Source organism: Diadema antillarum, unplaced genomic scaffold (genome assembly GCF_040938485.1).
Source record: "Diadema antillarum isolate AM-2024a unplaced genomic scaffold, OU_Dant_1.0 scf00000063, whole genome shotgun sequence".
Taxonomy (NCBI): domain Eukaryota; kingdom Metazoa; phylum Echinodermata; class Echinoidea; order Diadematoida; family Diadematidae; genus Diadema; species Diadema antillarum.
In genome coordinates, this window is record NW_027270952.1 from 3,608,697 (window position 1) to 3,631,660 (window position 22,964).

General features: G+C 41.2%; 1 protein-coding gene across 1 annotated transcript in view; it reads left to right on the forward strand.

The window, feature by feature from the left end:
• LOC139716304 (sterol regulatory element-binding protein 1-like) overlaps window positions 1-19,092 on the forward strand; it is a 31,454-nt gene extending 12,362 nt beyond the window's left edge. Inside the window, exons 3-17 of the mRNA XM_071627866.1 lie at window positions 5,457-5,753; window positions 6,072-6,269; window positions 6,717-6,992; window positions 7,419-7,551; window positions 7,709-8,050; window positions 9,071-9,264; window positions 9,807-10,074; window positions 10,376-10,542; window positions 11,179-11,338; window positions 11,758-11,875; window positions 12,761-12,876; window positions 13,029-13,161; window positions 13,586-13,751; window positions 16,325-16,607; window positions 17,089-19,092. Of these exons, the coding sequence (XP_071483967.1) occupies window positions 5,457-5,753; window positions 6,072-6,269; window positions 6,717-6,992; window positions 7,419-7,551; window positions 7,709-8,050; window positions 9,071-9,264; window positions 9,807-10,074; window positions 10,376-10,542; window positions 11,179-11,338; window positions 11,758-11,875; window positions 12,761-12,876; window positions 13,029-13,161; window positions 13,586-13,751; window positions 16,325-16,607; window positions 17,089-17,336 (3,099 nt within the window). The 3' untranslated portion in view covers window positions 17,337-19,092. The remainder of the gene's footprint in view (window positions 1-5,456; window positions 5,754-6,071; window positions 6,270-6,716; window positions 6,993-7,418; window positions 7,552-7,708; window positions 8,051-9,070; window positions 9,265-9,806; window positions 10,075-10,375; window positions 10,543-11,178; window positions 11,339-11,757; window positions 11,876-12,760; window positions 12,877-13,028; window positions 13,162-13,585; window positions 13,752-16,324; window positions 16,608-17,088) is intronic.
• The last annotated feature ends 3,872 nt before the right edge of the window (window positions 19,093-22,964 follow it).

Sequence of the window (22,964 nt, forward strand, 5' to 3'; positions counted from 1 at the left end):
TCTCTGAGCTATCGATTACACGTACAATGTAGACTTTAGTGATCCAACGAGTGACATAGTTTTCTTTTGTTCAGCTTTTTTTCTTGCATTTTTGACTTTCAAATTCCACACAATACCAGACTTCTCACACGAATTAGGTTTATTAATTTGCATCAGATGGCATGATACTGTTTAATACACTTGTACGTTAGAGTAGTGATTAAAGCTCTCTGACTGTACTGAGGGAGGGGGAACTGCCCTGCCCACCCCTCCTCAATCCACTTTGGCTCCCTTGGGCAGCAGCATACAGTACACCAACCCCAGTACTAGCAACTCTGACCTCTTCATCTCTGGAATACCAGATTCAATAATTCTTATTAGCCTTGTACATGTAGTTTCAGTTGATATTTCAGTAGAAGATTGTTTGTAAGTTTGTATATAATGAATAGCAGATAGGGCCTATTCTCTTTTGAACATTTTTTTTTTCCTTCTGTATTTTTTTATTGAAATGTATATAACAGAATATAAGTAAACATACCAAATATTACAGTACAAAAGCATGGAACATATGTACTACATGTATATGTGCAACAATACAATTTGTGATTTCAAATTGTATACCTACTAATCTCAAAACATATTAAAAGTAGGCCTACATCTATTCTTGTAAATTTGTTTTACTCTCAGAGTCTCATAACACGGACCTTTTTTGAAGGTTTCTTTTTCCACTGTTGATTCGCAGTGAAGTGGTCAAATGTATGATTCAGTAAGTTTTCCACTTGTGTGTCTTTATTTTGCCTTGTATAGACCCCAAAGCAGAGATACAATTTTGTTGATTCACACAATCAAGAAGAAAGACCATGTTAAACAATTAACTGCAGAGCAAACAGGCAAAACATGTCTAGGATGGAGACTATGACTCTTTGCTGTCCCGTGCAGCATGACTGCCATACAATAAAGGCCAAGGCCCCTTGAATGGGGTGCCTCCCCGCCCATTGGCCATGTCCCAACCTTGATATCAGGCCCGTACTGCATGTACAGTTACACGTATGTCATGCAGAGAAAGGGAGGGATGCTTGCCAGCTGGGCACATGGTAGTCACATGCAGGCTGGCTGGGGTGGCCCATGTACAAAGTCCTGTCATGCTTGTCGCTCTTCAGCCCCTGCCAGCAAGGCAGCTTTCCTTTAGTGGCTATTCTGGCACAATTCTGTGTGGGATGTACAGTCGTTGCATGTTCCTGCTGTCGGAGCTCCAAGATTTTTATTTTGTGGTAAAAGCATGGAGAGGGGGATGTGCCGGACTTCTCTACTAACCCTTGTCTTGACTGAGCTTTGTTCATCAACGTGATCTGATACTTTAATTAATTTTTGGTAGGTAGCCTAGTCAGAACTTCATTCGTCTATCAAACTAATGTTAGATTGTTGCCGTTATACCCTGTTAATAAATGTTGAAAGCTAGTTGGATGCTTGATGCTTAATCTAGACGAGATAATCCCTGATTATCAGCTCTTCAGTCTTAGTGGATGGTTAAATCTTTGGGCGCTAGTACGCTTTCACTATGTAGCTTTGACCTTTGTTGTGATTTAGGAATTTAGTAAACCTCTAGCATGTCTAGCAGACCTCTTTTACCCTGCATGAGGGTGACTGATTATCTGTCTTTTGACATCATACCGGTACCTAGCTGCTTGTTGGTGCTCTACTAGCTCTAGTCATGGAGCTACCATGGAGCTACAAGTTTGTAGCTCCATGCTCTAGTCAAGACTTGCCTGAGTATGCTGAGTGATGTTAGTGTGTGTAATGTTGTAAGTAAAGTTTCTACTGCATTTAGAAATACATTTGTATGTATAACATATTAGTTTTCTAAGTATTAAAGTGTGTTACAAATACTTGTATTTACCTCTACCAAGGAAGAAGGTGATGTTTTCATTGGCATTTGTTTGTTGGTTGGTTAGTTGGACTGTTTGTGCAAATTAACTCATAAAGTTGTGAACAGATTTGAATGAAACTTACAGGAAAGGTTGAGAATGACACAACTTGTCACAAGGAAAAAACGATTAAATTTTGGTAGTGATGCGGGAATTGTTATGGATTTTATATAATAGATTTTTTGATATTTTGGCAGGTAGGGTCAATAAACTTGGGAGTTCAAGCTGCACATTTTTTGAGGTTTGCAAGATAGCCAGTATTCAGTCACCTACCGGAATTTGGTCACTTATATCACTAATCACCAGCCAGTAAGTTCTACTGTCACAACACCTGCAAATCACATCAGTTCACATGTACAGTGTACTTGCACACTCATTCACAACGTGAAAGTCCCTTAGTCCCCTCCAAAAATCCATCCAAAATCTCAAATTTCACCGTCAAAAGTGCAGAATCGGCACGCCTTTCCCAAAGCGCGCGCAGACTAAGCCCAGTTTTAAGAGTGTGGGTCGCCGAAAAAGCGCTGAAAATTGAGAAATACGCCGTTCTCTTGCGGGAGTTTTTGCTTATCGCAAGCTCAGAGTGTGATGGTATCCTCAAAAACGCAAAAGAAAAACAAAATTTCTGTATGTGCCGATGCAGTGACTCAATGTACAAGGGTTGAATGCAAGTGCCAATTTCCCAGTATTCGGTCACCAATGGGCGCCGCAATGTCCCCGATGCAATTATGCGCCAACAAGGTAGTGACTAGTGTGCGGCTTATTTTTCAGTTGCCTTGAACACGCATTGACTTTGAACGCGCATATCGCATGACGGAGTTCTGATCGCGGTGACCGTATTCTGGGGGATTTTCAAGGTGATATATTTTTGGATTTTGTGATATTCTGTGAGATATTTAACAAAATGAACATTAAGATTAAAGAAATTTGATATATTTCACATACATTGCTGTAGATATGATGTATAATGTATTATTTTAGTTCAAAAAATATTGCAGAAAAGCTTAAATGACCGAATACTAGGGATTTTACCCTAGATGCGCACTCAAATGCGTGCTGTAGAATGAGTCGGGGCATCAGTTTGCTGCAGGGGTCCAGTTTACAGTACAAAAGTAGGAGAGTATTTTTTTTTTCTAGATTGTTTTATTTGAAGAGCAACTGAAGAGCTTTCTTTTGATGCCAAAATTATGAAGTAACCCGGATGATGGCCTTCATAATTCTAATTTAAACCGTCTTTGTCGCGCTGTTCTTAAAAAAAGTATGACTTTCATAATAAAACATTAAACTGTTGTTCTGTTGCTAGGTCACCACCATCATCCCACGTTTGTATCTTTATACAAAATCTTGATATCAAAAGAGGCCTGGCATGGTAAGGATTCCTCTTGTGACTGTGTTAAATATTCTAGAATTAATTTCCTTTGTCAGTTTTGAGGATTGCAACAGTGACCAAATGTCGGGATAGGCCCGGTTTGTGGTACCCCTATGGGATTTACACATTATAGCGCTATTTGGGTCTGGGTCCACTACTCTAGTTTCTGCTGGGGCGATGGATACTGTTCAGCTGGAAGTTGATGATGTAACAAAAAGCTTCTATATTTGGAAATGGGGCGATTTTCAGCATGCATACGTATAGGTGAAAAACACTGTTTGGGTTGGATGATGTGTACGTAGCAGAATTATTTAAGAAAAGCTGTTATGATTGAGAAACTGTAGGGACATTTAGGCCTATATTCAGATTCATTATTTTATTTTTTTCGGTGGGGGGGGGGGGGGGTAAGATGCAGAGTTTCATCTGACCAATGTTGACGGTGTGCTTTAAAATTTGTTTCAACCACATTGCACTATGACAAATTCACATTTCATCTTTAGTGCAAAGGCAATTTCACTTCTGCTTCATTCATGTTTTCGTTTATTTTATTTATTTATTTATTTATTTCTAATCTTTTGTCAGGGTAGCCCATTCACCAATAAATAGTCGTCTTCCATGGAGCCCTGATTAATATTGATGAACATATGTGACCCGCTACAACAAAATGGTCCTAAAGTCGCGCACGTTCGAAGCCTTGAAAATCGAGTTTGAAGTTAGAGCATCAAAATTGGTCAAAACTTACGATTTTCTGAATTTGACTTATTATTAGATTCTGACATGTCTTCTATCATCTGTCGAAATTTTGAAGCAAAATGATGAGAGGAAAGACCAAAAAATAGCGTTTTTCTGGGCCATGTTTTTTTGGCGTTTCAACGAAGCAGAAACTGGTTCGCACATTTGGATTGAGCGCCACACATAGGCTCCGCCCCTAACAACGACCAGTGATCCCATTGGTCAGTTTGCTGCTTGCCGCTGACCGAAGCGTGAAGCTCGCACACTGCCCAGTCGACTGGTGCGTGCGGGCGGGTTGCGCTATGCCCAGCCGCTTCTCCTGACATCCTGGTCACTGATTGGTCGGTGAGGAGACCGCCGACGCTGTGTTTGAATGAGCATTTCGGGAGTTGCTAGGGCTTAACTTCTATTATCCGGAGGTGAATACTGACTTGCGTGTCTCTTGATTGTGATTGCGTCGCAAGGAGAACTTTTAGGGCGCTTTTCTCGAAACAGTGATTTCCCAGACGTCTTGACATGCTCTCATTTAAACATCGATATCTCCGCAGCCGATTATTTTTATAAGACGTGTAGTATATCAATTTAAAGCAGAAAGATTAGGGAATTGTGTCATGTAATTTTCAAATAATCGACCTCGCCCGACTTTAGGATCATTTTGTTGTAGCGGGTCACATATGTACATTAAATAGCAAAACGCACAGAAGATGACATTAGACAGTGTAGATACATACCAGCATACTGTACATTGCAAAGTATGCAATGTATGTTTACTTTTGTTCATATTTCCCATTGTGGCCAACTGTCTCAAAAAGTTTCAAACTTTCCAAACTTGGAGAAACACACATAAAGCTGCTAGATTTTTTTATCTCCTCTTCTGTCAGTCAGTCTATTATGGGAAGCTTCTTAATACGTTCTCATTCTTGGAAAATGTTCAATACACTCTTGTTATCACCATTGTCTGGAAATACTCCTGTGATATTGAATATGACCACTATGTCTGTATCAAGATTGTGATTTATTGTGATAGCCAAGTATTTTAATCCCTGCCATATTTGAAAAGTGGTCTCCTGTTCCTTGCTCAGGGACTGATTATATTTTGTATTCCAAACTATTTTTTTTTTTTTTTTTTTTTGCTGTGTATGTGTTTCTCAGGTGAGCATGTTATTGTTAGATTCATGTTTACTGCAATTTGCACCCCTAAAAATATAATGAATTATGGAATTTGTAGAACTTACTCTTCTACAGATATTTGCTTGGTGAAACTCATTCTTGATGGAGCCATTAACAGTGTATGATATTGTGTTACCCAGGGAAAGAAAATCCAGATTCATCTACATGTACAATGTATGTTCACTTTTCTACAAATTGCCATGTTTCTAAATCGTTGAAAGAGATGGAAGCACAAAGCAATGTACAGTTCATATTACCATTTCATTGATACATGTTGTTTACAGATAACATCCAGCAATGTGTCAGCACCAGCGACCACGCAAGTTGCAGCGACACCACAGGTTGTCGCTGCACCCCAAGTTGTCACCACTTCACAGGTGGTGGGCACTGCAGCCCCCATGAGAGCCACCACAGCCAGTGAGGTGATCCAGCAGCTGGTTCAGAAGGAGCAGCAGAAGCAGCTACAGAACAAGACCCTGGCACAGCTTGCAGTCATCCTTCAGATGCAGCAACAACAGCAGCAGCAACAGCAACAGCAACAGGCACAGCAACAAGCACAGCTGCTCGTGCCTGCACTGCAGGTGATTCTCCTGAAATTAAATCATACAGCTGCCTACAAGTACTGATCTGATCCAGCAGTCCATTATAAAGCAAGTCTGCTGTGATTCATTGCATCTATCAGACTTCACCTAGGAGCTTTAGTGATTTCTGTGATGTGTGATGTGCTGATATTTGCATTTTTGATCCATATGTCATATTACAAACTTTTAGTTTTCATTAATGCCTGGATGCCAGTCAAAACATATTTTGACATCAAGGTAGACTGAAAGAGGGGTATAGGTTTCTGAAAACAATGTTTCCAGCATGTCATAACCATGATATTTTCTAATTTTTTATAGGCTGCCATTCAGCAACAACCTCAGGCTCAGTTGCAGCCACAGAAGCCAGCCCAGTTGCAGCAACAGCAGCAGCAACAGCAGCAGACCACTACGGTACAGCAGAAGGTGTTCCCTGTGACAGTTCCCAGTTCAGCCATGCCCAGCATGCAGGTGATCAAACAGGAGCAGCCAAAGCCTGTAGTTACGACTGTGCCACAGGTAAGGCAAGAATTGATTTGAATCAGTGTGGTTCAAGAATATGAAGGTGTGTGTGTGGGGGAGGTGGTAGGGTGTCCTTTGCATTGAGCATGTCAGTTTGTAAACAACCAAACTGGTTTGTTGACTTGTGTAATTTCACTCGTCTGATTTTGTTTTGACACATTTCCTAGGACAAAAGGGTGTTAAAGAGACAACTTTTGCGAAGTATATTTACAATTTGAAAATGTGTGTCAAATATTATTCCAATAAAAACCAATTGTCGAATAAGGGCATCCCAGTTTCAAGACATCAGTAATCTTATGTTTATACTCTACAGTTCTCAGTATAAAGGAAAAAATGAATACTCTCAGGCAACCATTAATTATGTTTTACAGAAGTAGAAACTATGGTGAGGATATGTAATGCCACCACTCTCGTTGCTTATATACCCAACTTATGTCTCTCCAGTTGGTGATCCAGACATCTCAGAATGGGAGTGTCGCCATCGTTGGTTCTACTGGCGTCACAGCAACGGGTTCAGCAACGGAGACCACAACAACCTCCTCCCCGATGTCCAAGATCCCCATTGCACCCCTCTCCTCTTCTCCAACCTCAAACGGCATCCAGATCGTGAAGAAGCCAGAGAAACGCAAGGCCCACAATGCTATTGAGCAGCGGTACCGTCGTAGCATCAATGGCAGGATAGAGGACCTCAAAGTCATGCTGTTCAAGGAGAACAAAAAGGTAGTAATGCTGCATCTTGTCACCAAAAGAAAAGCAAATTGATATCATTCATTATTTTTTCAATAGATTAAAAGTCAGCCACCATATATTTAAACTTGAAAATTTTGAAGTATGCTCAATGTGGTTTGAAGTTATTCTTTTTAGGAGCACAGTCATAATGCAGATTCATAATGGATTTCAGGTCTAGAATTTTGTAGAGGCATAACCACATTTTGCATTTAAAAAAAATACTGTCTTTGTTGACTGTTGAGAAAAGCTGGATATGTATCTACAGATGTGCATAGAAAATAGAATCAGTTGATAAATGCCTAGAATAATCAGTTTTGTATTTAAATTCAGGTTTGTGCTGCATGTAGAATGTAATCATGGTTTTACAATGGAGCATATGTCCAATTTTGTATTTTTATTTTTTTTCCACTGTTGAAGGTGTCAAAGTCTCACACATTGCAAAAGGCAATTGATCATCTGGTGGGACTGAGGAAGATGGTGCACACTTTGAAGCAGGAGAACTTCAACCTGAAGATGGAACTTGACAAGTTGAAAGGGACGACAACTGCTGGTAAGGAGTCTTTCTCATCAACACTTTGCACAGTTGTTTCTGCTTCTATATGTGAATGGAAAGTTGCACTGAATACATATCACTCACCCCTTTCATATAATGCCTGGTAAAGTGAGAGCTTCCCAAGTTGACAATTTACCTTATTGATCCCCAACAGTTCCAGATGTCAAAGACCCACTTACACCTCCATCATCCTTCACCGACTCTCCGGACCATAGCAGCCAGTCTTGCAGCGACCCTGATTCACCTTACCCTGAGTCCTTGCCCTCCCCCAAGGAGATGGACATGTCCCCGCCCAGCCCAGCGCACACGCTAGGCCCCACAGGTTTGTTGGACCGAACCCGCCTGGTGCTGTGCGTCTTCATGTTCTCCATACTGGCCTTCAACCCGTTCGGATTCCTCATCAACAAGGGGTTCGAGAGTTACGTCTTTGGTAGCTCCTCCAGCGGGAGTGGCCACTCTGGTGGGATGAATGGTGGTGGCAGAAAGCTCATGGATGGTAAGAGGATTTGTCAATATTCTCGTAAGTTGTTAACAGTGATTGTAAAAGTCACACATTGACATCGTGTAATCTTTATTCTAAAGCTATTTGCTAGAGTGAGAGGGTACTCTGAAAAGACTGAGTAAGTTTTTGAAAGTGAGTAATTGAAATGAAAAAGGATATTTGTCCCCTTTCTTGGCAGTTAGTGTACCTGCTGTACAAGCAGATGTATATGTATTTGTAAAAAGCTGAGGGGTCATTAATCATTACTGTTTTCATTAATGGGAAATACCTGTAAAGCTTTTAATGTAGTTCATGATTTGACAGCATAAGCAGCAGCAGTATTTAAACAAGTATTGTGTAGGAACAGGGCTGTGGTTCAAGGGTCCTAGTTTCTCCAAGAGACCTGAAGCTGTTCCCAAATATCAAGTAAGGAATGGGAGAAGCAAATATGCATTGTTTTCCATTACTTTTAAAAAACATTCTTCTGCTTCTCTGTGAATATATACATCAACCAAGTAGAAAAACTCCTCTGGAGCAAACTGCTCCAAGCCATTAAAGGGACTGTACAGTACTGGTTGTGGTGGGGATTCATGTGTTTAACATTCCTAAGTGAGATAATGAGAAACCTCTTATGAAATATGAAAGAGCGTGTAATTTTAAGAAGGATTCGGCGTTTATTTGATGAAAATTGGTTTTCAAATGGCTGAGATATCCAAAATATTGATGATGATAAAAGGTGACAGGCCACGCCTTTTATTAGGATCTCTTTGTTTCACATTCTTTTTGGATATCTCGGCCATTTCAAAACCGATTTTCATCAAATAAACTTATGATACCCCTTAGAATTGCATGCTCTTTGATGTCTCATAGAGTGGTTTCTGAATATATTGCAAAACGTTAAAAGCTAAATCCTCACCTCAACCAGAACTGTACTCACCCTTTAATGTGCAGTAGAGGTGAAATTTGAGAGTGGTCGGTAGACGGATAAAATGAATAAATGAATGTTTTTCAATGATTTGCTCTGTCACACTCCAGTTGGATCAGAAGATGCCTCAGCATTTTTCTTCTGGCAGCTGATACCCACGCTGCTAATCTGGCTGGTCAATGGCGCTGTCGTGGCAACCGTCCTCATCACAATGCTCTATGGTGACAAGACCTCCAAGAGTCTTTCCATTGACGGCACAGCTTACTTCCGCTTCAGAACTCAGGCGGATCTTGAGATCTCAAGAGTAAGTTGTGAATAGCCAGTATTTAGGTTATACAGGGAAGTCTCATTATAGCAAGGTGGAATTCTATGAAAGTATACTTTAAGGAGTAGATTGTCAGGTCCCAGCTAACCTTTATGTGTTAGCCTCTGGGAATATATGTTAGCCTCTGGGAATATATGTTAACCTCTGGGAATATATGTTAGCCTCTGAAAAAATGCAAAAAAAAAAAAATCATGCCATTATTCAAATATACCTTGTTTTACAGTAATTAGGTAAATTAGGCAGACCTGACAACCTCGTTATAATAGGATTCCCCTGTACATTGGAAAATGAGGTACACTCTCTGTTTGCTGGTGCAGCCACAACTAAGCAACAGAATGAACGAGAACTACAGAATGAGAATTAAAAAGAAAAGCCTTGCCCTGGCTTGGATGTAAAATTGTGAGAGGACATTGTATAATTTGAATTGAGTTATTTTGGTCTAAAAAGATACAGATGGTTCTTTTGAGCTGCCTATGGCTATGCATCATGTGTAATTTCACTGTTGACCTTCCTCTCAATAGGGAAACATAGCCCAAGCTCTCAACCAGCTCTTCCACTGCTTTGGTGTGTTGGGACGCAACCATCCCCTCACCAGCTTGGAGTACTATGCCTCCTTCATCTGGAACCTTCTCTGCCTACCACTCAACATCCTCTTCAAGGGGCGTGGTATTGGGATGCGATCTTCCTCCTCAAAGAGCAGAGATGGGAATGGAAAGCCCCCTACTCCAGAGACTCTGGCAAAGGACATTGCTCTCACATACCACAAGATCCTTCAGCTTTTCCTGACTGGTGAGTACTGCCTACCCCTAAAGTCCTTTAAACATTCTAATTGGTCATCTTCATTAAGCCCCCCCCCCCCCCCCCCCCCCCCCCCCCCCGCCACACACACACCCTTTAAAAAAACACACACGCAAAATGAAACAAACCAAAACAATGGGATCATAAAGCGACTAGATATGATGTCACTTTGCCTCAGTAGTTTCTGTGTCAGGTTTATGTTCAACTGTGATGCCATTTAGCTTGACTTCATCAATTTCAGTTCTGATAGCATTCCTTGTAATTCCCTTTCAAACGTTGTCCCCTTTCTCAGGAAACTTCTCTCTTGGAGTGCCGAGGGCATTCTACATGGGACTTTGTAGTATCAACCACGGAGAGAGGGCGAGGGAAGCCATGACCCATACCAAGCTGGCCGAGATCTATGCCACTGTCGGGGTCCTCATCAGGACACGCTGCCCTAAGAGTTTGCAGTGGCTAGCTGTAAGTTCACTATGTGTATATGCCATATAGCCTTTTCTGTGCATGGAATATCTTTGTGTGTGAGACCACGGCTGGCTGTAGGTCCTATGTTGGTTGGACTGTCTCTCGCATGGTATGTTGTATCTCTTTCATCTTAATGCATATGATGAACTGTTTGATGCTAAACAGTAATACTGAAGTATTCTAAAAATTGTTGATTGTCTACACCTCAAAAAACAGAAAAGAAAAGAAAAAACTAATAGTAGATATTGGTAACTATATTTTATGACTATGTAACAATTTGTAGAAATCTGGTTTCTTATTAATCTGTAGCTGGCAACTTTAGTAGTTATAGTGGTAATCTCTAAATCTGATGAGGAAATTATCCACTGCTCCTTTTGTGGTTGGCTGTGGCCAACACCAATTTTTGCCCCTTATAAATAGAACATGCTATGATGATAAACACAGTGCGCCTTGTGTTGCAGAGTGATCAGAGTTGGAGATTAGTATTGTTTGCTCCTTATTAAGTTGTCTGAAGGTAGCAGTAATATGTGTCCAGAGTTTTATACCTACCCAAAGGCTCACAATTCAAGTGCCTTATGAAATCTTAGAAAAATAAGAAAACAAAATTTAAACTTCTCTCCTCTCTGTGTGCAGTCACCGGCATTCTACAGGGTTCGCCGCTTGCTGACAAAGGGCCCAAGCCCAGCCGTTCTTAGCTGGACCTTGCCTGCCTTCAGCCAGCACTTCAAGCTTGACACAACAGTTCCTACATCTTGGCAGGGTCCGAGTTTCTTCACATCTGTGTCTGAGAAACGTAAGTCAAAGAGATGTTTCTCTTACTTGACTCTTATCTGTGTCTCTCTGAATTATTGCATGTTTCAGGTTAAGCTTCCAAAACTTCACTGATTTTTAGTTCTGCCGGAATTGGTAAAGGTGCAACATTAGGCTATGAAACTGTGTGTCTGGAAGTGATATAATTATGCTTGTCCAGGAATTGAAACATACAAAACATATCACAATCTAAGTAAGAAGTAGATGCAGAAGTTTGGTGTCATATTTTATGGTGATGCCCACCTAATTATGTACACGTTGTATGATGGCAGCAATTATTATTCGAATGATTTTGCAACAACCCTCCTCTTGTGTGATATAAGAATCTCTGATGTGTACTTCTGTGTGTATGGAAGCAGTGGTGACAGTTAATTATGTGATTTGTTCTCTGTGTTGGTACAGGAAACCCCCTGGTAATTGTAGCTCAGCATCTGAGAGAGAAAATGATTCACAGCATTCTGAAGGGGATCCTAACACAGAGCCCGGAGGATGGAGATGATGCTCAGAAGAAGAGAAAGAGGTATATACAATCTTCCTGTCTCCTAGTAACCTGAAAATATTGAGCTGACTGCTTCTACTTTTGTTATGTATATTTTATTTCGTAATTCTCGCTTCGAGAATTCATGTGAGATTCCGCTTATGCACATGTGCAGACATCACTATGTTCAGCGCATTGGGATTCGTGTGATACACGAGGATTTTTTGCGCAGAAAAATTGTCTTTCTGTCCTATATCAGGAAAATCTTCGTGAAATTACTTCGTGATTTGTCTCGAAGGAGTTACATGAACTCATTATGAGCGAGAAAGCAATCACAGATGACAATTCTTTGGAGAGAGAGGAGAAACTCTTGTCTTCAAGAATTCTTATGGTCATAGGTGCAGCGAGCCTTACTGATGTACGAGAAGATTTGCTTTGACGGGAACTTATCTTGCTTGAAGTTTTTTTATATTTTTTTATATTTTTTTTAAACTTACACCTGATACAGTACGGAGGATGAATGGGCAAGTTGACAATCCTGGCAATTATGTCATATTGTTTCATAACATTGTTTCTCTCCTGCCTTGCACAGTTCATATGTATGCTCTTATGATCAATAGGATATAGTTGAAAAAATGTTACCCTGACTGATTATCTTGTTTGTAAGCTTGAAACAGAAAATCAGGTTCTTATGTGAAATTAAGAAAGAAATAAAGAAAGGAAGGAGAAAATGTAGTTAGCCTGTAAAGGAAGTGAACAGGGTAAAACAACATAGTAAATGGACCACAGGTAATGCAAGTTCTCAATGTGGTAATAATGAACAAAGTCAAATTGAAAATTCTCTGCTTAGTCAGGGCAATGCAAATCCCTATCCTCATTCCTCACTCAGCTTGGAGTCACTCTTTATGCTTCAATTTTTCTCAACAGTGGCAAGAACCATGACTTCCTCATGTTGCTGAACTGCCTGAACATCTCTCTTGAGGAAGCTACCAACTACCACCAGCCGAACATCGATATGAGCTCAAACCTGCAAGCAAGAAATGGTAAGCATCTTTGATGTGAGCTGCTATTTGCTGAAACCATTGCATGGATTTTAAGTGAATTGACTGGAAAGTGGTGCATGTACCTTCGAGGATGACTCTTGGGTAGTATATGGTTGATTGAAGAATAATATCTTTGTTCTCTTTGTTTTCAGATCATGACCCTCTTGCCCGCTGGTGGATCAACCTCCTCTTTGTGGCGGCTTATTGGCAGATCGGGGAGGAGGAGAAGGCGGAAGACTACTTTGCCTGTGTAGACTCTCCCCCACCAGAGCTTGAGCATGAGGGGTAAGATAGCTGTGAATGACAAATGTTTCTGTTGGAGAGACAAGCATGATGACTATTACAGGATTATTTTCACTCCCCATTTTCCTCTCCCCAACCCACTCTCCATTCAGTATGTATGTTAAGTTAATTGTCAGTACCCGAGACTGTAGTTTCATGACAGTCTTGTGTAAATTTCTTCTTGGAGATTACGTTTGCTCAGCAGGTGTAAAAAGGCAGTGTTTGTGAATAATATTCAAACAAAAGTTTCAGTCCATGCTGGAAAGATAGTGGTGTTCATTTTTTTTTTTTGTTAAAAGCTATTTATATATATATATATATATGACAGTGAAAGCAAGAGAGGGATATTTGATAGCCTTGAATATCGTGAGCATAGCAGACCTAAGTATTTATCAATCTCTTAATTTGTTTTCCACTCATTCCACAGCTTCCCCCTGGCTGCCCTCCAAGCCTACAAGGCTCGCCGTGCTCTCCTGGCTGCCGCACCAAACAGAGTGCCCGAAGAGTGCCCAAGGATGTTGGACCTTGCTAGTGACAACCTGGTTCGCAGCATGGACAGTTGCCATCCAGGAGAGAGCCAGGAATCCATCATGGTAAGTCCTTGCAGTTGCCCCACCCTTTGCACCTTTGTAGGAAACATCATCAAATATTTAAGATGAATTAGACAAGGGGGAAAAAAAAAACTTCATGAAAATTGATGCATGAGTTGGGGAGTTTGATTTTTAGAAGTACACCAGGAGTTTAGAGTATCCAAATGCAATGAAATAAATGGAAAAATTGTAGAGTTGTTTAGTATGTCAAGCATCACAGATTGTTTCTACCAGTGGTTTGATTTATGATTGAGGGTAGTTGGGTGGATCACTGAAAGAAATTGATGTGGACACTGGAGGAAACTGGTGTGGACACTGGAGGAAGCCAGTCATGAAACAGCCACAGAGGGTCAGCGCATCAGACTGTCCAAACGACTTGTCGCTGTGGTGCATTGTAGTTGCATTGCATGCGCGTACTGCTAATGCAGTGCATCTGCAGTGCAACACAGAGGCAGGAGCTGCAACTGAAGGAAGATAGCAACAGTCGACTGGAGATCTATATCTTGTAGCTTGTCTCTCAGGTCAGCTTTTACTACAGATTAAACTTGAAGGAGACCCGGACTGTGAAAGCAGTCTTCCTTTTAATATACAGTCAAACCTGTCTATAGCGGCCACCCAAGGGAGACGGAAAAAGTGGCCGTTATAGACAGGTGGCCGCTATAGACAGGTACTCCAACTTTGAGTGCATTGCTTACATGTACATGTATCATCGTTGTATCCTTACATGTACATATACAGTGTATGTGTGTACGTATGCATAATCGTGTGTTTCATGCATTTAATCATGCCGGTGTATATGAAATTGTTGCACAGTAGCATGTTTATTGTCGTGAAGAATCGTGCATTATTATGACTGAATGAGGGATGAATGCAGCGGTGGCGATCACTGAACGTTGCTCGCACGGCTACCAAACAGAAAAATACGCTGAATTATCGGCTTGGCTACGGCTCCATTGGGTTTTTGGCCGCTATAGACAGGTTAATATCTCCCGCGGGAAACAAAATTTGTGGCCGCTGGCCGCGTTAGAGAGGTGGCCGCTATACACAGGGTCTTTAACAGGGCTTTTCTCTCGGGGGGATTTTGCCATGGCCGCTATAGACAGGTGGCCGCTATAGACAGGTGGCCGCTAAGGCAGGTTTGACTGTAGTTAGAATGGCATGCCATAAGACTAGGGATCGTACAGTTTTGGTTGAGAACTTATTTCAGGTTTCTAACATTTTTTGGTGAGATAATGAGGAACCTCTTATGAAATATGAAAGAACATGTAATTCTATGAGGAATTCAACGTTTATTTGATGAAAGTTGGTTTTGAAATGGCTGAGATATCCAAAAAAGAGCGATTCTAATAAAGTGTGGGACCCACACTTTATTACGATCGCTTTGTTTTACTTTGTGTGTGGATGTTTCAGTCATTCCAAACTCGATTTTCATCAAATAAACTTTGAATTCCTCTTAAAATTGTATGCTCTGTACTATATTATAAGTGTTTTCTTGGTATCTTGCAAAAAGTTAAAAGCCCAATTCTCATCTCCACCAATACTGTACCATCCCTTTAACCCTAAAAAGGCGGGGGGGGGGGGGTTGAATCAACCCCCCCTCGACATTTTTCGCGACTACTCCGCCGCATGAACTTTTTTGACCACGCCGTTCACTGACTTTTTACTTTCAAGTCTCGCGCATCTTTTGACACCATTTTAGCGAAAATCGAGCATACCGTTACAATGCTGCATGACGTTTTATACATGCCTGTCAGACCGAAAATGGCTCAAAAACGTGATTTTGTGTATAAAGTCTATGCAAATGGAGTTTTCTCTTCTTATTCATGAAGATATGATTATTTTCACTTTCATAGGCTGACACTAATTAATTTTAGCATAATTATGCTTGAAATAGTTTCTGTCTTAAATTTTGCGGAAAAAAATTGATAAAACAAAAGGTCGAAAAAACACAGAAATACATAAGAAATTCATAAAACAGTAAAATACATAAGAAATTGATTTGAATACCAAATTTTTTTGAAGTACATTGTTCGGAATGCTACAAAGAATGTTTTCACCAAAAATTAGGATTCTAGGAGCTTTAATTTCTGATTTAGAGCAAAATGTATGATTTTATGCATATATTAGCATAATTAATTATTATGACGAAAATTTCCATTTCTTTTTGTATAGTTTGGTAGATTACGCCACAGGTAATGCATGTGCCAAATTTCAACCCCTCCCCGGCCACAGAACACCCAAAAAAGCCCGGCCTAGTTAGGGTTAAAGGTGTCATTTGTAAGAATGGGGGGTGGGGGCGGTGGGAGGGGGGAGTATGAGGAAGGTGTATGTAGAGGAAATACCCTTCAAGAGCAGATTTGCACAATGTAGGCATGACAATTCTTTGCAGCAGCATTAGTGTGTGGACATTGCTGCATACTATTTAAAGTGAGGATTGCTGTTTGTATGCATGTGTATTTTGGGGCTTGTCATGCTTCGGTTAGTTGCTCCGTATTACTCATCAGCTTTGGTGATTAGCTAACAGACGAGTACATGTAGCTATGATTAACAACTATTGTGTTATCTTATTTCCTCAGTTGGTCCAACTGCTAGTGGTTGACTGGCTCCTCTCGACACGGTCCACCATCTGGCAGCGACGCCAGGGTTCCAGCTCCACTCTCTCCCCCAAGGCAGAGGTCTCTGCCTTCCAGCAGGATCTGAACTCCCTTCGCAAGCTGGCCAGCAACTTCCCACATGTCAGCTCGAAGGTCACTCTCTACGAAGCGGTAGCACGCCTGATGGCAGGTGCCAACCCTGTCCGCACTCAGGTTCTCCTTGACCGAAACCTGAGGAAAAGGGTCACAGATCCCAAGCAGAGAGGTGAGTATTGTACATGTCATGCTTAAATGGTGTCAAATTGTAGTAATTAGGTGTTGGTTTTGCTGAAGCAAGTTGCATATGATAGACTTGAGTATGTATGCCACAAATACAAGCAATGACACACGAGGCATGTATCTACTATTCTGTACTGTAAAGTCAGATGTGAGAACTTTACATTTAAAATGCATGTGGTTAATCTCCAGTCTTGCTTACTGTTGACATTTGATACTACCTTGAGCCTGATCGAGCTTCCTAATAAACATGGAATTTGCCCAAATGGATTGATATTATGATTGACTTAAAGTGCATGAAAAACGTTATTCACTCTTACTCTCAGAGGAGTAATTGCTGTCATGGTTAGAGCCTGGGGACATTTCTTTGATGGTTGAGTGCTCTTCATTAAAAATTTCCTGTACTGTTCAACCGAACCGTTCACATTCCATTCATAGTTGTCATTGGATTTATATTATTTGTCATGCAGAGCGTGAGGAGGCTCCCACAACTGAGCGGGACCGCGCCCAGTCACTGCTGGTTAAGAGCTGTTACCTCTACTCCGCCATGCCAGCTGACCAGGTAGAGCGTAAGAACCTCCTGAACGACGCGGTGCGCTCCCTGGAGAAGGTTGGTGACAAGCGTGGCATGCAGAGCTGCCAGCAGATGCTGCAGTCACTGCAGAAGGCAGGATCACCTCCAACAACCAATGCGACAGTGACCACAGCCTGCTGCTAGACTAGGATCTCAGTTCATAATAGAAACCTTGAGGAATGATAGCAACGTACAGTGAATGCAGTTTTGCATTATCAGCTTAGTAGATCAGTTGCAAGTGTTTCAGGTTTTGGTTGTTGTCCATTTTTTTTTTTTTTTTTTTTGTCTTACTACACATGGTTAGTGTGAAATAAAATGGTTGCAACTATTTTTGTGACAAAATCCAAGATGTGCTTAAAAACGTTGAGTTTGTATACTGGTGAAGTGTATGTATTATGCACATAATGAACAAGTAACCAGATGTAGACATGAATGTAAAACATGCTTTTGCTTTTAACCACTAGTATCCCAATCAAAAAGCATTTCACAACATACACAGGCTATCCAAATATTTCGGAATTCAACCACACAGAGGGGAACAGGAAAGAGATTATAATGTGTATCATATTTTGATGCAATACAAACCCTTGTGATATATATGGGTGTAGCCTTAAGAGTCAAAGTCCATTATCTTGCAACCCTTTATCAGGTATTTCAGTGAATTAAAAATGAATATCTTGTTTGCTGTATTTGTTAATATAAAGCTCAGGCACTTTATACATATGTGATGAGTGTTTTGAGTATGCGCTGTAAATAATATCTTAACTTTGTATATAAGATTATTTGAGCATGTTAGAAAGGGAATAGATTAATCAAGCCTCACCTGTGGATGGATTGTGATTTAATAATTCTTTCTTCTTCGTGAATGAAAAATGCCAATATGCTAATTTATTTTGCTTTTAAACATATGCTCCTCCAAAAGGGAACTTTTCTGTGATGTCTGCTTAATGGTTTTGATGAAGAATTGTCAGAATCAGGGCTATAACATATTTCTAATTATATTCGCCCCTCTTATTCCATCTTTCCTGTCGTCCCTGCAGGAAAATTCGTGAAGAATTGATTTTATTAGTATTATTCATGATTGCTTCACTGAAATACATTGTCTCCTGTTTTACAAACTCCCTGTAGGTGAAATGATTTTTTATTGCAGTTATCTACAGCGTGATGCTTTGATGCCACAAAGGATTTAACAGCAAAAAAATTGAGATGTACCATTGTTTCAGTTCATGTGCTGAAAATGTTTGGAGTGGCTCTTACCATGGAAACAATCTACATATTGTTCATTGTACCTAAAGGAACTGAGAGCAACATATTGGTCAAGGCTTAATTTCTGGGGGCTTATGAATATTGTCTGTACATGTGGCTGTGCATATGCCAGAATTTAATACCCTTGTGGGGTTAACTTTCAAAACCAATGGACAAAGTGAATGGTAGTAGAGGTGACCAAAGTGATAGTCACTCCTAGCTGACATAAATGAAGGACAGTGCCTGCTTGATGTGAGCAGAGGAGCAGTTGAATCACTGAATTATGTACAGTACAAACATACATTTTGGTTTAAATTGGTCATGCTTGGAAACAAAATCAAAAGAAAACTGACAAACTTCTTCACATCTCTTAGGGTTTGTAGTTAAAAATATTAATGACAATAATAACTTTTGCATGCCTCAGACCTTGTTCAGTCTTCATGAAAACTGGGGCATTAAAGCATTAATGACTTAACATTTGATTTCAAATCTATGAGAAATGGAGGTTTTAATTTCTCTGTACAGGATGCCCTCTGTGGATTCTTTTTTTTTCTAGGTAGTATTCATTGTGATGCTCATTGTGATGTCTGTGTTCTTTTCATATCGTCAGTAAGGTGTCTGGAAATAAAGGCAAATGCAAGCATGTACCTTGTAGAGATAACCTTGTTCAAATGTTTGGTTTTTGTTTGTGTGTTTGTTTGTGTGCGTGTGTGTGTGTTTGTATATATGCACATGCTTTGAGTGATATGACTGAGGAAGCCAACAAATGAACATCGGTACACATATATGCATGGTAGCCACCACTTTTACCTTTCAAAATAAACAAACAATGTTTTAATGTGCTCTTCAGCTCCACCTGAGCCAAAGGCTCCAGTGAACTGTTACTTCAGCTTTGACTTCTTGAAAATTCATTTTCAAATTGTCACCAAACTTGGCAGGTATCATGACGAGGGTGATAGAATATTATACATGTACATGTATTTGTACAAATGGGCGCCATGGCCCACTTGCCCTGCCCCCCACCCCCTTGCAGCATAAAACCAGAGAAGTGGGCCTATAGAGTGATAATTCTGTTGATAAGTGTGATGTGAGTGCTTCAAGTTTGTTCAGTTCAAATCAAGGGGTGCCCTTGTTTGGTGGGGAGACCAAAGTGGGACCAACTTTCACATTTTTATCATTAACTTGAATAGATCAAATTTGTTACCAAACTTGGTACAAGTAGATACTGTATTATCATTTAGAATGAACACTAACGTCTGTGCAAATGAGCACCTTGCCCCCATGCACCCAGGGGGACCCCAAAGCCTCCCAAGTTAAGGAGTCATGGAAAGAAAAAAAAGAAGAAAAAACAAACAAACAAGAGTCATATACATGACAAAATGCTCAAAGTAAACACATCAGTGAGCATTCTTACAAGGTTGTTTACGTCAGATCCAGGGGTGGCCCGCTTGGGGTCGCTGCTTAATTTGGAGCCAGTTTCACATTTTATCTTCCTTTTGGATATGCATGCAGAGACTCCAACTCTCCCGTTTTCGACGGGAGATCTCCCGCCGAAACCCCATTTTTGCAAAATCTCCCGTTCTCCCGCTTGAGATTTGATTTCTCCCGTCCTGGCACTGCGTCTCGCGGTGGAAAGGATTTCTTACTTATTGCTATCGTATGTTGAAAAAATAAGCCTTAGATAGCACCAGAGAGCATCTAGAACCATAGGAACTTCGCGCTTCGCACACATCAACTTGGAGTCTCCCGTTTGCTAGGGGTTTCGGGCGGGAGAATCTCCAGATCAGAAGGTGCTTGGGGTTGGAGTCTCTGTGCATGGTCAGTCTTTCTACAAACTAGACAGGTATTATCACAAATGTGACAATGGGCACCCTGGGGACCACCCCAAGTTTGCAATATTCCTCTTAGATAATACACATAGATTGCAAGAATGTGTGGAAGGTAAACTTGCAATACTCTGGTTAGGGCTAGATTCAATAGGTCTCTCTTGTCTTAAAGAGATGGTACACTTTTGGTTTAGATGGGGCTGCAGGTTTCCAACTTTGTGTGTGTGTTTGTGTGTGTGTGTGTGTGTGTGTGTGTGTGTGTGTGTTTGTGTGTGTGTGTGTGTGTGTGTGTGTGTCTAGTGTGTTTTGGACTGTTAAAAAGTTTCGGAAAATTGGGTGATTCAACAGCACCCATTTTTTAAATTTTTTTTTGATAAAAAGAAAACATGATTTCAATTCCATTACAGGCAGTTTTGCAAAATACCCAGGCCAGCACCCACGAACTCCGAGCTAAATGAACCGCACAAATACATGAATGACCCATGCCCGAAAATGGGAGAGCATAGGCGAAATGAGTCAAGACAATCTCTATTGAGAGATTATGCGACGATTAAACTGCATGAGTGCCGTTTAAGTCGAACTCCATCAGAATTAAGTGGATCTTTGTGAAAAACCCAAGTCTTTTGGTGGACGTGATTTACACAGTGGTCTAAGAAATTGATGTCGAGAGCACTTTGACACACATTTTTCGACGAAAAACCATTGATACTTATGACGACATAATAGACCCTGTTTACAGTGCGGAGCTGGGCCGAGCCGCGGCTGAGCCCCGCAATTTTGTCCGTTTACTCTGCCGGGCTCGGCCGCGCTTTTAATTCATACCAGGGGGGTGTTTCATAAAGCTGTTCGTAAAGTTACGAACAACTTACGAGCGACTGGTGATCAGTTCTGATGTGCTATACTTATCAGAATGTCCACAATTCAGCACAAGAACTGATCACCAGTCGCTCGTAAGTCGTTCATAACTTTACGAACAGCGTTATGAAACACCCCCCTGCCAATATTCAGGGCCGGCGCACTGTTTTCAAAAGTGTGGGGGCCCACTTCCGGGTTTCATGAGCTAACAAGCAAAAAAAAAAAGCAAAAAAAAATGGTCCTCAGCTCATCTCTCCCCGTCCCCGTCCACTTCCGAGTTTCTTCAGCTGACAAGCAAAAAAAAAAAAAAAAAAAAGGTCCTCAGCTCATTCTCTCCTCTCCCATTGTAGTGCCTCTTACGTACTTCCGGGTTTAAAAAAGTGTGGGGGCCCAAAGTGATGACACCTTATGTATTCCTTTGTATGGTGCACAAAAAGTGTGGGGGCCCGAGCCCCCACGGCCCCCACGGCTGCGCCGCCCCTGATATTTTGTAGTAGTGGCGCTCTGCTTGTAAACAAACGCAATTTGGTATAGTCTGGTTTTCAGACCCTTTGCCAACTGGATTCCGTGGCGACAAAGTCGCCGTTCGGGCAAAGGCCTTTGCCGAAGGAAAAATCCTTTGCAGGACAAAACCACCTTAAACTATACTAGTTTTCGACGTTGAGGGGGTTAATATCCTGAATAACGAAATTGTACGGGCAGAGGGTTTGGAAGCCAGACTAAAATTGGCTGCACATTTGGCCCAGTTTGCGTTTTTGTCCCCGCCGAACGAGTTCGAGCAGGGGACTATGAAACGGGCTCCGTACGTGTGTGTGTCCGTGTGTCCATGTGTCCGTCCGTCCGTCCGTCCGTCTGTGAATGTGTGCGTCCGTGTGTGATCAAAATGTTCAATTTGCTACTTCTCTGTCATTTATGAGCCAATTTTGATTCTGTTTGCTTTATATGATAGCACTACATGGGAGCTTTGAAACTTCTACACAGAGTTTCAGTTGTGACCTTTGACCTTGACCTTTGACCTATATGGTACATTTTGCTTCAAAATGCTACTCCTTCGCCATTTCTAACCCGATTTCGATTCCGTTTGCTTCATGTGATGGCACTATAGGTGAGGGCTTCAAAACTTCTACACAGAATTTTGACCTTTGACCTTGATTTTTGACCTGTATGGTACATTTTGCTACAAAATGCTACTCCTTCGCCATTTCTAACCCGATTTCGATTCCGTTTGCTTTATGTGATGGCAAAAAATTCAAAAATTCTACACAGAATTTTGACCTTTGACTTCTTTGACCTTTGACCTTTGACCTTGATATTCGACCTGTATTGTACATTGGCTACACAATGCTACTTCCGGCGGGGACATATATTACGCACCGCGTAATTTCTACTTTTCCTTGTTTATACACTGAGAAAAGGCCGGGCTCGGCCGCAACCGAGCCGCGGTCGATACCACCTCCAGAGCGTGGCCAAATGCGCGGCCAATTTTGGCCCCGCATTTGGCCTTTTGCGCGTTTACACTGAAATGAAGGCGGGCTCGGCCACGGCCGAGCCTCGCACTGTAAACGAGGTCTATGTTTCAAAGGGGATGGCTAGTAACTGATCAGTGGGAATCAGTGGGAATGCTGGGGATGATTGTTCCATTCCTTGTGGGATTCATTGAAAAGTATATTATCTATTGTTGTGTGAAAATTATTTGCTTCAGAATGGTCTCATATTCACGTAATGTGCAGTTCTATGTTCCAGGTTAGCATGCCTGTACAGTGACGGGACGATCGTTAATGGCCCATTAACGATTGTTCCGTCACTGTACAGGCATGTCCCGTGTCCCCCCCCCCCCCCCTCCCAC